Source organism: Podarcis cretensis (assembly GCF_951804945.1).
Source record: "Podarcis cretensis genome assembly, chromosome: 8".
In the NCBI taxonomy this organism is placed as follows: domain Eukaryota; kingdom Metazoa; phylum Chordata; class Lepidosauria; order Squamata; family Lacertidae; genus Podarcis; species Podarcis cretensis.
In genome coordinates, this window is record NC_137177.1 from 62427485 (window position 1) to 62439764 (window position 12280).

A 12280-nucleotide genomic window follows, 5' to 3' on the forward strand; every position below is an offset into this window, starting at 1 on the left:
GTGCCAGAGACCCAATAATATGCATCATTTTGTGCAGCCTCAAACAGATGTAGTTAATTAAATCAGGATCTACGCACAGGAAATTAGGCACTACTGAAGAACACATGGTACACCTGTTAATAATGAAGCAGTTGTGAACAAAGCTTGGTGAGCCGTTTCAGACATGGGAGAACTCTTGCCATTCCCCCTCAGAAAGAAGGAATAATCAAGATGGCATGCAGCTTTTGCCAAGACAATGACATAAATTGCTTTTTGATGTTAAAAAGAAAGAAAGATGTTCTGCCGTAAAGCAATGCCTCAAATAAAAAAACCCCAGACAATAATGCTGAACTCTTTAGCAGAGATGTAAGGTTAACTTTGTAGAGTCAGTAGGTGAGGATAAGTAAGAGTAAGGGGCCTTTTCTGTGCCAGCCCCCAAACTGTGGAACTCGCTCCCCCTAGGGGTGCATTTGGCCCACCACTGCAAACCTGAGGCCATTAAAACTAAAAAAAAAAACCCATATATTTGGGGCTTTTGTTCTTGGAGATCTATATGATGATAGATAGCTTCATGATAGCAGGATTTTTATATTGTTTTATTTAATTGGCCTTTTAAAAAATGATTGCTAATGCTGCTATTGTTTTGTTTTGTTTTGTGTGTGTGTGTGTGTGTGTTGTGTTTCTACACTATGAAAACTGCCTTGAGTGGCCTAAGTCCCAAAAGGCAGCCTTTAAGTAACTGTATAAATGAATAAAATAAACATTGATTCCTCAAAGTGGATGCTGGCTCTTAGATGTTAATTTTGTGTTAAGTATCCATTCTTATTTCTTCACAGCATCCTTACACCCTTATTATTCTTCCATCAACCTCCTTCAGATCAGCTTTTGCACAGATTTTATTTTATTTTTTTAGGAGCAGGGGTACAATGTATTTGTATGTCTAGGGTCACCATCAACAGGCCTAGAAGAATCCAATAGTTGAGAAACAGAATGTGTGTGTAATCTAGAAACACTCTGTATTGCTTTTAAATGTTCATGGTGTTTTTACATAGCTCTGACCTTTTAAGAGGGCTGCATATAAATAATTTTAAAAATAAAAAAATAAAAGCACATGAAGACTAGATGCAACTATGGAAAGGCACTGGGAGTCTGTTTCGCACCAAACAAAAGCACCAAACTACACTAGTGGTTTTACATTGAACCTTCAGTACAGCAATGAAGATGGGCTTTGCTCTCCACTTAAAACAGCCTTTAAACTGGCAGTTTTGCATATAGGAACAAATTACAGTTCAGTAAAGATCTACTTGAGTGCAAAATATGGTCTGAAGCTCAACATCAAAAAAACGAAGATCATGGCTACTGGTCCCATCACCTCCTGGCAAATAGAAGGGGAAGAAATGGAGGCAGTGAGAGATTTTACTTTCTTGGGCTCCATGATCACTGCAGATGGTGACAGCAGCCACGAAATTAAAAGACGCCTGCTTCTTGGGAGAAGGGCAATGACAGGTCTAGACAGCATCTTGAGAAGTAGAGACATCACCTTGCCAACAAAGGTCCGTATAGTTAAAGCTATGGTTTTCCCAGTAGTGATGTATGGAAGTGAGAGCTGGACCATAAAGAAGGCTGATCGCCAAAGAATTGATGCTTTTGAATTATGGTGCTGGAGGAGACTCTTGAGAGTCCCATGGACTGCAAGAAGATCAAACCTCTCCATTCTGAAGGAAATCAGCCCTGAGTGCTCACTGGAAGGACAGATTGTGAAGCTGAGGCTCCAGTACTTTGGCCACCTCATGAGAAGAGAAGACTCCCTGGAGAAGACCCTGATGTTGGGAAAGATGGAGGGCACAAGGAGAAGGGGGCGACAGAGGACGAGATAGTTGGATAGTGTTTTCGAGGTTACCAGCATGAGTCTGACCAAGCTGCGGGGGGCAGTGGAGGACAGGAGTGCCTGGCGTTCTCTGGTCCATGGGGTCACGAAGAGTCGGACACGACTAAACGACTAAACAACAACAAAGATCTACTTACAAAAAAACCTGTCGTCTTAAAAAATATAAAAGCCTTGGGCAAAGATGACTGAAGTACCATTTGAGATGCCACCCTGAGAAGTAAAGGACCTCTGGATGGTTAATTCCAGTCAAAGGCGACTATGGGGTTGCAGTGCTCATCTCGCTTTCAGGCCAAGGGAGCCGGCGTTTGTCCACAGACAGCTTTCCAGGTCATGTGGCCAGCATGACTAAACCACTTCTGGTGCAACGGGACACCATGACAGAAACCAGAGTGCACAGAAACGTCGTTTAGCTTCCCGCCGCAGCGGTACCTATTTATCTACTTGCATTGGCATGCTTTCGAACTGCTAGGTTAGCAGGAGCAGGGACCGAGCAACAGGAGCTCACCCCATTGTGGGTATTCAAACCACCAACCTTCTGATTGGCAAACCCAAGAGGCTCAGTGGTTTAGAATAAACAAAGTGTTTATTCACTGCATTTCAGTGAATAAGCAGTTTTGATATTTATAGATGCGGAGAAGGCCTTTGATAACATCTCCTGGAAGTTTATGAAAAAGAATTTGGAAGGAATGGGAGTGGGGCGGGGGTTCCAGAATGGGATAGAGGCAATTTATTCAGAGCAAAAGGCTAAACTGATAGTGAACAATGTGGTGACAGAAGAGTTTAGAATTGAAAAAGGTACACGACAAGGTTGCCCTATATCCCCTTTGTTATTTATATCGGTCCTGGAAGTGCTCTTAAACATGATTAGAGGAGACCGGTTAGTAGAGGGTATTCAGGTCGGAGAGAAACAGTATAAACTGAAAGCATTTGCAGATGACCTAGTATTCACCTTACAGGAGCCAGAGCCTAGTACTAAAAGGGTTTTGCAATTGATTCATGAGTTTGGTCGAGTGGCGGGATTTAAACTTAATAAGCAAAAAACCAAGGTTTTAGAAAAAAACTTGACTTTTTCAGAATCAGAAAGGTTTCAGAAAGAGACAGAATTAAATGTGGCCAAAAAGTAAGATATCTAGGGGTAAATATAACAGCGAAGAACAGAAACTTGTTTAAGGATAACTATGAAAAATGTTGGTCTGAAATCAAAAGGGATCTAGATGTTTGGTCAAGATTGAAACTTTCCTTGTCAGGACGTATTGCTGCTATTAAGATGAATGTATTGCCAAAAATGTTGTTTTTGTTTCAAACTTTGCAGATTGTGGATAAAATGGAAAGTTTCCGGAAGTGGCAAAGAGATATCTCTAAATTTGTCTGGCAGGGCAAAAAGCCCAGAATTAAGTTTAAAATACTAACTGATGCTAAAGAAAGAGGGGGCTTTGCCCTGCCAGACTTAAAATTGTACTATGAATCAGCAGCTTTCTGCTGGTTGAAGGATTGGCTACTTCTTGAAAACACTGATGTTTTGGATTTGGAAGGATTCAACAATGCTTTTGGTTGGCATGCATATCTGTGGTACGACAAGGTTAAAATACATAAGAACTTTAAGAACCATGTTGTCAGAAAAGCAGCGTTTAATGTCTGGTTGAAATCTAAAGATTTATTGGAAAACAAGACCCCAAGGTGGTTATCACCAATGGAGGCGAAGGCCCCGAAAAGACTCAATATGGAGGCCAAATGGCCGAAATATTGGGAAATAATAGAAAAAGATGGAGATAATTGGAGGTTGAGGGTTTTGAGAAAATAAAAGATAAAGTGCGAGATTGGTTACATTATGCTCAGATTAAAGAAGTTTTCAAGTTGGACAAAAAGATAGGATTCCAGGTTAAAAAATCAAAGTTAGAAACAGAACTGTTAGAATCCAGCTCTAAGACACTTTCAAGAATGTATAACTTGCTGTTAAAATGGAATACACAGGATGAAACAGTCAAATCAGCTATGATAAAATGGGCACAGGACATAGGGCATAACATCATGTTTGCTGACTGGGAAAAGTTATGGACCACAGGTTTGAAATTTACGGCATGTAATGCCTTGAAAGAAAACATTATGAAAATGATATACAGGTGGTACATGACTCCAGTCAAGCTTGCAAAGATATACCATGTGTCTGATAATAAATGTTGGAAGTGTAAAGAAGCTGAAGGAACATTCTTTCACCTCTGGTGGACTTGCCCTAGAGTGAAGGCTTTCTGGGAAATGATATATAATGAGCTGAAAAAGGTATTTAAGTATACCTTCCCTAAGAAACCAGAGGCCTTTCTTTTAGGCATTGTCGGCCAGAGTGTGCAAAAGAAGGATCGAACTTTTTTTATGTATGCTACAACAGCAGCAAGGATACTCATAGCTAAATGCTGGAAAACTCAAGACTTGCCCACACTGGAAGAATGGCAGATGCAACTGATGGACTATATGGAATTGGCGGAAATGACGGGCAGAATCCGAAACCTGGGAGAAGAACTGGTGGAGGAGGATTGGAACAAATTTAAGGACTATTTACAAAAATATTGTAAATTGTATGAATGTTAAGAAAGATGTAAGATTAGTAACAACATGGCTTCAACAAACCAAACATAAAAAAACATAAATTTAAGCGTAATTGGAAGAAAATATAAATTTTGGTTAAACAGTATTGTATAATTAAGTATTTTATAAGTGTGATTTTAAATTCTGAAATTTGAGAATTAATTTGGGGAAATTTTATTATATGAATGGAACTAATTTAATAATTTGCTAGCAAAATTTATAAGTCTAGAATGCAGGAGCAAGAGTTGTGAGGAAGTCCAAGGAGGTGCATGAAACATGGATATTTGAAAATATTATGTTATTACCTATGTCTTTGATTGTTTTAAAAAATGCTTAATAAATATTTATAAAAAAAAAAAATATTCACTGCATTTCAGTCTAAAGGCAGAAGGAGAAACATATGAAGCTGCTTATACTGGGTCTGACCACTGGCTCGTTAGAATTGTCAAAACTGACTGGCAGCGGCTCTCCAGGACTTCTCCTTTCCAAGCCCTGTTTGGAGGTGCTGGAAATAGAACCCAGGACCTTCCACATGCAAAGCATTGAGCTGTGGCTCTTCCTGCCAACCCACAGGGGACATGCCACCACAGGTGACACCACAGTGGGTATGTCTTCTGTGGGTTGGCAGGAAAGGCCATAACTCACAGATGTGCATTATCCCACTATTTGGGTAAATCCAAACCAGCATTACTGACTGATTTCTGTATATTTGTCACGGCCTCAGCCCCTGCCTAGGTCTGCTTGCAAATATAGCATTGGGCTCCTGCGGAGAAGAAGCCAGGACTCAAAATGCACACTCCCCTCAACTTCAACGCAAATTCCACTCTTTCTTCCTTGTCATCTTTAACCATGGTTTCGTGTTACATCCACAGCCGATGCTAGCCAGTCAACACGAACCAGCTGACTTATAAGCCTTTAGTTGCTTACAAACCCTGGTTAAGAAGGGTGCCTTTTAAAGTATTATCCATGGCTAACATCAATGCAGATATAATGAAAATAAGGAAAGGGGATAAGTCTTTTTGCCAGAATCGAAGTGTATGGCCCCCAAGCTGGCCCCTGATTAGCAAACCATGGCTTTCAGGGAACAGCATTTGCACTGGGCCTTAGTGACTGTGCTAAATTGAGTTTGTGGTAAGCTGTGTGAAGAGAACTGATAATTATGTTTGTCAGCTTATGCATGCTTAACAGCTGCCAGAGCCTATCCACGCTTACTCAGAGGTAAGTCCCTTGGGTTCAGTTGTATTTACTTCTAGCTAAATATGCATAGAGTCAGGATCCAAGGGTGATGTGAATTGCTAGAAATCTGTATATAATTCTAAGTTCTAGGAAACTGTTCTGAATGAAGTTGAAAAGATAATTCAGCGGCCAATTTAATTCAATATAAATGAAGATTAGAGTGTTATGCCTAAGCAGAAAAGGGGCAAAAATGTTCTAAGTAGCCTTTTCTAAAATCATAGGAAGAATGTGAAAGAGAGAGGAGAAGAAATAGTTAAAATTATTGAGTGCACCTGAATATGAAGACATATCTGCTGTCTAATCAATTCTGCATATTGACTGAAGATCCTAGTAGTTTAAGTAAACTAAAGCATTCATCTGCAACAGTGAAGTAGAAAAAAATGGCATTATCATTTTTTTGAAAATAAAATGCAATATGTAAAAGTAGTGCCAATCTAGGAAACAGATGTTAGATATAATAGACTATTCATCTGTCACAGTTTGCATCAAGATACATTAAAGGGATTGTGTAAAAGTAATGTATGTTTTTAGCATTAATCACCTATCATTCTTGAATCAGACATATCATAAATGAAATGCTAAAACTTTTATATGAGCATTCCAGCAGGCAAAAACAAGGCTGCATTAGAGCAATTTGTATTATTAATGCTCGTGCCATAAACAAAACTGACTTTTTGCTTAAATATAATTTCTGTGCTTTTGTCTGAAACTTACTCATAAACCAAGTTACAGTATGCCCACAATGATTCTTACTGTACACACCGCTTAAGCACAACATCTGCTAAGTGCGTAACTGTGCAGGTTTCCGTCATCTCAACAAGCCTGTGAATGGAGGTGGCCAGCATTCGAAACTCCCATTGTTCTAGGTGCGTTGTGCAACAGGGAATTTCATTAGTGCTAGCAGTTCCTGAGCTCTGCACCTAAGATTTCAGATCAAAATTGCAGTGGAAGGAAAGGAGGACCTTTTTCTGCCTCTTCCAGCTACTCTCTGAAGACCGGATAAGAAACCCTCTTAAGAATATTAGGGGGATGGGCAGGGGAAGGACTAGACCATGTGGAAAATGAACATAATATTTTAGCTGAAGTTCATTCATTTTCAGGTTTGTATTCTAGTTATAAAAAAGCATGCCTAGACATGCCATTGTTGTGCCCACAACCTAGGTTTAAGGTGCCATTTAGCTCCTAGCTTTCATCTCTCAGTTTCTAATACTGGAGGCAGCCACTACTGTTCCCATTTCAGAGGAAGGTGACCAAAGGTGAGCTATAAGAACACCTAATGGTTGCGTAGATGAGCTAAAATTTGAATCCAAAACCTAGGATGGGCACTAGCCATTGGCCTACAGTTATTCTCCTTAAATTCAGGTTAATTTAATTTATTCTTAAGTGAATTTCATTAATTCAACAGAGGTATAATAGTTCATTACAGCAGATTACCGTGATATCCTGAGGTGTAACTGGAATTTGATGAGAAATGATAATGATTTAAATTAATCCCTTATACCATTTTATAGAACTAAATGGAAGGAAGCCATCAATGGATATTTATCACAAAGAGGCATAAAGCAGGTGTTAATACGGTTATGGGGAACAAGAACTTACAACGTGCTTTACTCTACAGCACAGAAAATATCCACCCGAACAACACAGTTTCCTACCGTCGCCTAACCATGGTTAGCTGCAGTTTACAAAGAGGGTAGAAGCCAATTTGCACACCCTGGCCAAAGCTAACCAAGCTTAGCATCAGCACTGGTGCATGCATAATGCCATACCTTTGTTAGCTCTGAAAAAGTGTGTGTGTGAGAGAGAGCAATTCATGTGTGAGAAGGAAGGAGGTTTGGGGAAATGAGAACATTATGCCTCCTTAGGGCTTGTGAATAGGACACACATACTTGAGGGGTGTACAGCCTAAACCTCACTCTCTTGGATTTGAAAAAGTTGGTAGGTAAGCTTATGCCAGTTGAGAATGGGAGAAGGTAAACCACTAAAAAGAGGTACACCTCAAGTGATTTATTTTATGAAGAATATCCAGCGTGTTCAACCATTGGTCTTCCTCATGGGCAAAGGGTAAGAATACTTGGATGCGTTATAGGAAGGCACATGAAATCCTTTTATGCAGTGGAAGACTCAGAAGTACTACCGAATTCAATGGGGCATAGTTCCAGGTAAATGGGTTAGGAATGCCGTTTTAGACATCCTGCATAAAATGAAGCGCTACTACTAGTACCCTTTGCCATCAGCTTGAGGTCCACCTTTTCCTTCACTCCGCAGGTATACTAATGTCAACTCCCCCCACCTCCTGACTGTGGAAATACCACGCTGCTGAGGGAATAAAACAGTCATGTTGGCTTTGCAGAAAAGTGTGGTGAGCTGGAGCAAGCACGTGAGAGCCCGTGTGGTGTAGTGGTCAGGGTGTCGGGCTAGGACCTGGGAGACCAGGGTTCAAATCCCCACTCAGCTTTGAAGCTCACTGGGTGACCCTGGGCTAGTCAATGTGTCTCAGCCTGGCCTACCTCACTGTCGCTGGGGATTAATGAGGAGAGGGCAGAAAAGACATACACCACCTTCAGTTTGTCAGAAAAAAAAGGTGGGATATAAATGCAATTAGAAATGATAATATACCGTACATAAAATCTGGTAAGCAGCCTATGTTTAGGTCTCAGAATGCTAATACAAAAAGCATTCCCAAGTCAGTTCACTTACCAGCAGCAAGAGCGACTGCTATAGCATCTTGGTTTGCAGCACTTAGGATCTGAACACCCACTGGGAGATGGGGGCACGTCTGTTTCACAGTGGCACAAATGACTGCCATGGCTGCAGTGATTTCTGCACCCACACCAACTGTGTATGGCCGATCATGCATATTTTCTACAATCAAGCCATCCTGTTGGAATTAATATAGAGCAATTAAAAATCAGAAGAGCTGCTCAGAAATAAACAGAGGGCTCTGCATACAGTGGATAGACTGGCAGATAACGCTCAAGGAATTTTCATTGCGGTCATGCACAACAGCGCAGAATCTTCCTTCCTAGCACAGAATCTGGAGCCTTATACAGTATTCTAAGACTTCTCAGTTTTCACTGCCAGAAAAGTGCTTAAGTTACAGGAGAAAAGACTGGTGAGCTTTTATTAAATCTGCAAGGCACAAACTTTACTTGAGCCAAATCCCATCTTTGTCATATCCTTCTAAAAAAAATTAGCCAAGGGAGCCATCACAAGACGTAAGGTAGCTGGGACCCCTCCTATGCCCCGCCCCCAGTAATTCATGCAGGAGTAAGAAGGAATACTACTTTAACAATGCCAATAAAAATTCCCAGTATATGTAGCCAAGCTCATTAAAGAGTTTTGGGGGCCCCCTGCAAATAATAGCAGCAAACAAAGGTGTAAAAAAACCTGCCCACCTTCAAATACTTCTGCAGAAGATAATTTTAAGTGAGAATGACTCCGCTTGTAGAAACCCCCGCTTGCTAAATGCTGACCCAACAGCATGATTTTTGTAAAACAATCATAAAAAATTAACGTTGTGCTCAATCACAGTATATCCCTTTCAGATGAATCTGAAGTGCAAAAGCCATTAAACTGTAACTTTCATTTTCACCAAGTCAAGCCTTAATTTCCCCAAGAGAACAGGGGGCCTTGGCTCAACTGCAATAATCGAGGGATCTGATAACCAAAAGGAATTAAATGAAGACAGTAGAGGAGATGCTTGTTGAGAAGAGCTGGTGGTTCTGGTTTTTGACCTGTTTTTCTACTGAGAGATTAAGAAAAGAAGCAAGTCACTATTTTCTCAGCCAAACCAAACTCACAGGCCTCTTGTGAGGATTAATGGGGTTAGGGGTGGAAATACCATGCAATCCACCCCAAGGTCATGACGTTATCAGGGTGGTCTTTCAGTACTATTTGTGCATGTGGAAGCTTTGAGGCAGTCTTACTGCTTCACTTCCAACCAGTACCTACCCTGTAACTTCCTGATTAACTCCCGTAACTTTTCATACCACAAATTCAAAATCCAAATCATATGGGGTGGGGTGGAGTGGGGACACTGTTCCACTTTTGTTGTGCTGTCACCCCTCCAAACAGCAAAAACTTGGTAGCATTGTGGAAGCATCACAGAACAACCAATAACTCAGAAGAAACCTACCACAAATTCACTCCGATTGTGTCAAGAACATGCTGCAGAAGGGGTTCCTAGTTCTTTTACAGGCTGTAGCTGTCCACTTGGACCATATTTAAATTATGAAGCCGAGGGCCTTCTGGCGGTTCCCTCACTGTGAGAAGCCAAGTTACAGGGAACCAGGCAGAGGGCCTTCTCGGTAGTGGTGCCTGCCCTGTGGAATGCCCTCCCATCAGATGTCAAAGAGAACAACAACTACCAGACTTCTAGAAGACATCTGAAGTCAGCCCTGTTTAGGGAAGCTTTTAATGTTGGATGCATTACTGTATTTTAGTATTTTGTTGGAAGTCGCCCAGAGTGGCTGGGGAAGTCCAGCCAGATGGGCAGGGTATAAATAATTATTATTAATAATAATACTAATTGCAGTTTTGCCTCTCCTCTTTCATTTTGGGTACCGTCCCTTCTTTCCCATTCAAGCAATCCGTGGCTGAGCACACGTTTCATTCCAAATCCATGTTCAATACTGTCCACTGAACTGCCCACTGTTGCTCCACCTTGACAAAGTGGTAACTTCCGCAAGGAACCAACGTCACTCAAATTTTGGATACAAAATTGCTAGATGGAGAAGTTTTGCCTTTTCCTGCATTCTGTAAACGAAGCACTGCATCCTCTGTGTTTTGGAGCACGTAGCTCCACCCTCTGAGTACAGCTCAAATTCTAGACAGCAGACCATTATTATTTTTTAAATTACTTTAAGGTCTTCTGACGGCACTTGGGTAAAAATAAAAAAATTCTAGTATTAAAATAATAAATAAATAACAAAAGACTCGAACACGATTCCTTTGAGTACAGCCAGTTGTGTATACTAGCTCTAGACCCATTAGAAAAATCAATATGGTTTTACATTTTATTGCTCTAGTATTTTCTTCACTTGTGGGTGGGTCAGGCGCTAATAAAAAATGAAAACAAAATTCACCCACAGCAATCAAGCCTATGTATTTTTCTTTTCTCAGATATTTGTTTGTTTTCAATATTTTAGCACATACCACCACTCACAACTCAATTCTGCTATCAAATTGGTGATTAATTCCAACTGCAGGATATGTTAACTTAAAGAACAGATACAGTGGTGCCCCGCAAGACGAATGCCTCGCAAGACGAAAAACTCGCTAGACGAAAGAGTTTTCCGTTTTTTGAGGTGCTTCGCAAGACGAATTTCCCTATGGGCTTTCTTCGCAAGACGAAACGTCTTGCGAGTTCTTGCAAGTTTGTTTCCTTTTTCTTAAAGCCGCTAAGCTGTTAATAGCCGCTAAGCCACTAATAGCCACTAAGCCGCTAATAGCCGTGCTTCGCAAGACGAAAAAACCGCAAGACGAAGAGACTCGCGATTAATTTCGTCTTGCGAGGCACCACTGTACTAGCTCTAGACCCATTAGAAAAATCAATATGGTTTTACATTTTATTGCTCTAGTATTTTCTTCACTTGTGGGTGGTCAGGCGCTAATAAAAAATGAAAACAAAATTCACCCACAGCAATCAAGCCTATGTATTTTTCTTTTCTCAGATATTTGTTTGTTTTCAATATTTTAGCACATACCACCACTCACAACTCAATTCTGCTATCAAATTGGTGATTAATTCCAACTGCAGGATATGTTAACTTAAAGAACAGATACAGTGGTGCCCCGCAAGACGAATGCCTCGCAAGACGAAAAACTCGCTAGACGAAAGAGTTTTCCGTTTTTTGAGGTGCTTCGCAAGACGAATTTCCCTATGGGCTTTCTTCGCAAGACGAAACGTCTTGCGAGTTCTTGCAAGTTTGTTTCCTTTTTCTTAAAGCCGCTAAGCTGTTAATAGCCGCTAAGCCACTAATAGCCACTAAGCCGCTAATAGCCGTGCTTCGCAAGACGAAAAAACCGCAAGACGAAGAGACTCGCGATTAATTTCGTCTTGCGAGGCACCACTGTACCACATTTTCTGGAATTTACATAGCTGCCTGCCTACTCATATGTCTTTATATTTTTACAGAAATAAAAAGTATGTATATACCCCCTCACTTTCTACTATTTTTTTGTGTTTTTACTAAATTAGCATGGATGTCTTATGTTATGATACAACACCTCTCTATTATATCACAGAATTTACTAAAGAAGCAGAAAGAAAACAGGCGATTTGCAGGTTTAAACACATTTCACAGCACAAATTAATGACTTGCTCACTTCGGCAGCACATATACAAGTTAAAAAAAGAGTTCTTGAAGCCCTTTCCTGTGGAATCTGAAGATGGCTCATATTTTTACTTGGTGTACATAATTTCATTTTTACTTCCCTCAAGTGACTATATTCTGCTATTGATTTCATCAATGTGCTTTGTTCATGCTGTATTAGTGCAAAGCCCAGCAAAAACAATAAAATCTTTTAAACTGAATGCTTCCACTCTTAGCAAAAATAGCAAAGCTTTCAAGTTGAATGCCTGCACAAGCACAC

The 12280-nt window shown here is 40.5% G+C and overlaps 2 protein-coding genes across 7 annotated transcripts in view; both read right to left on the reverse strand.

The window, feature by feature from the left end:
* The window catches only part of LOC307223113 (protein C19orf12 homolog), a 116584-nt gene that overhangs the window by 59697 nt on the left and 44607 nt on the right, over window positions 1-12280 (reverse strand). The window lies entirely within an intron of this gene.
* LOC307223087 (uncharacterized protein F13E9.13, mitochondrial-like) overlaps window positions 1-12280 on the reverse strand; it is a 29039-nt gene that overhangs the window by 9944 nt on the left and 6815 nt on the right. For all 6 annotated transcript variants that reach the window (XM_079988922.1, XM_079988921.1, XM_079988924.1 and 3 more), the window contains one exon: window positions 8384-8564. In XM_079988922.1, the coding sequence (XP_079845048.1) occupies window positions 8384-8564 (181 nt within the window). The remainder of the gene's footprint in view (window positions 1-8383; window positions 8565-12280) is intronic.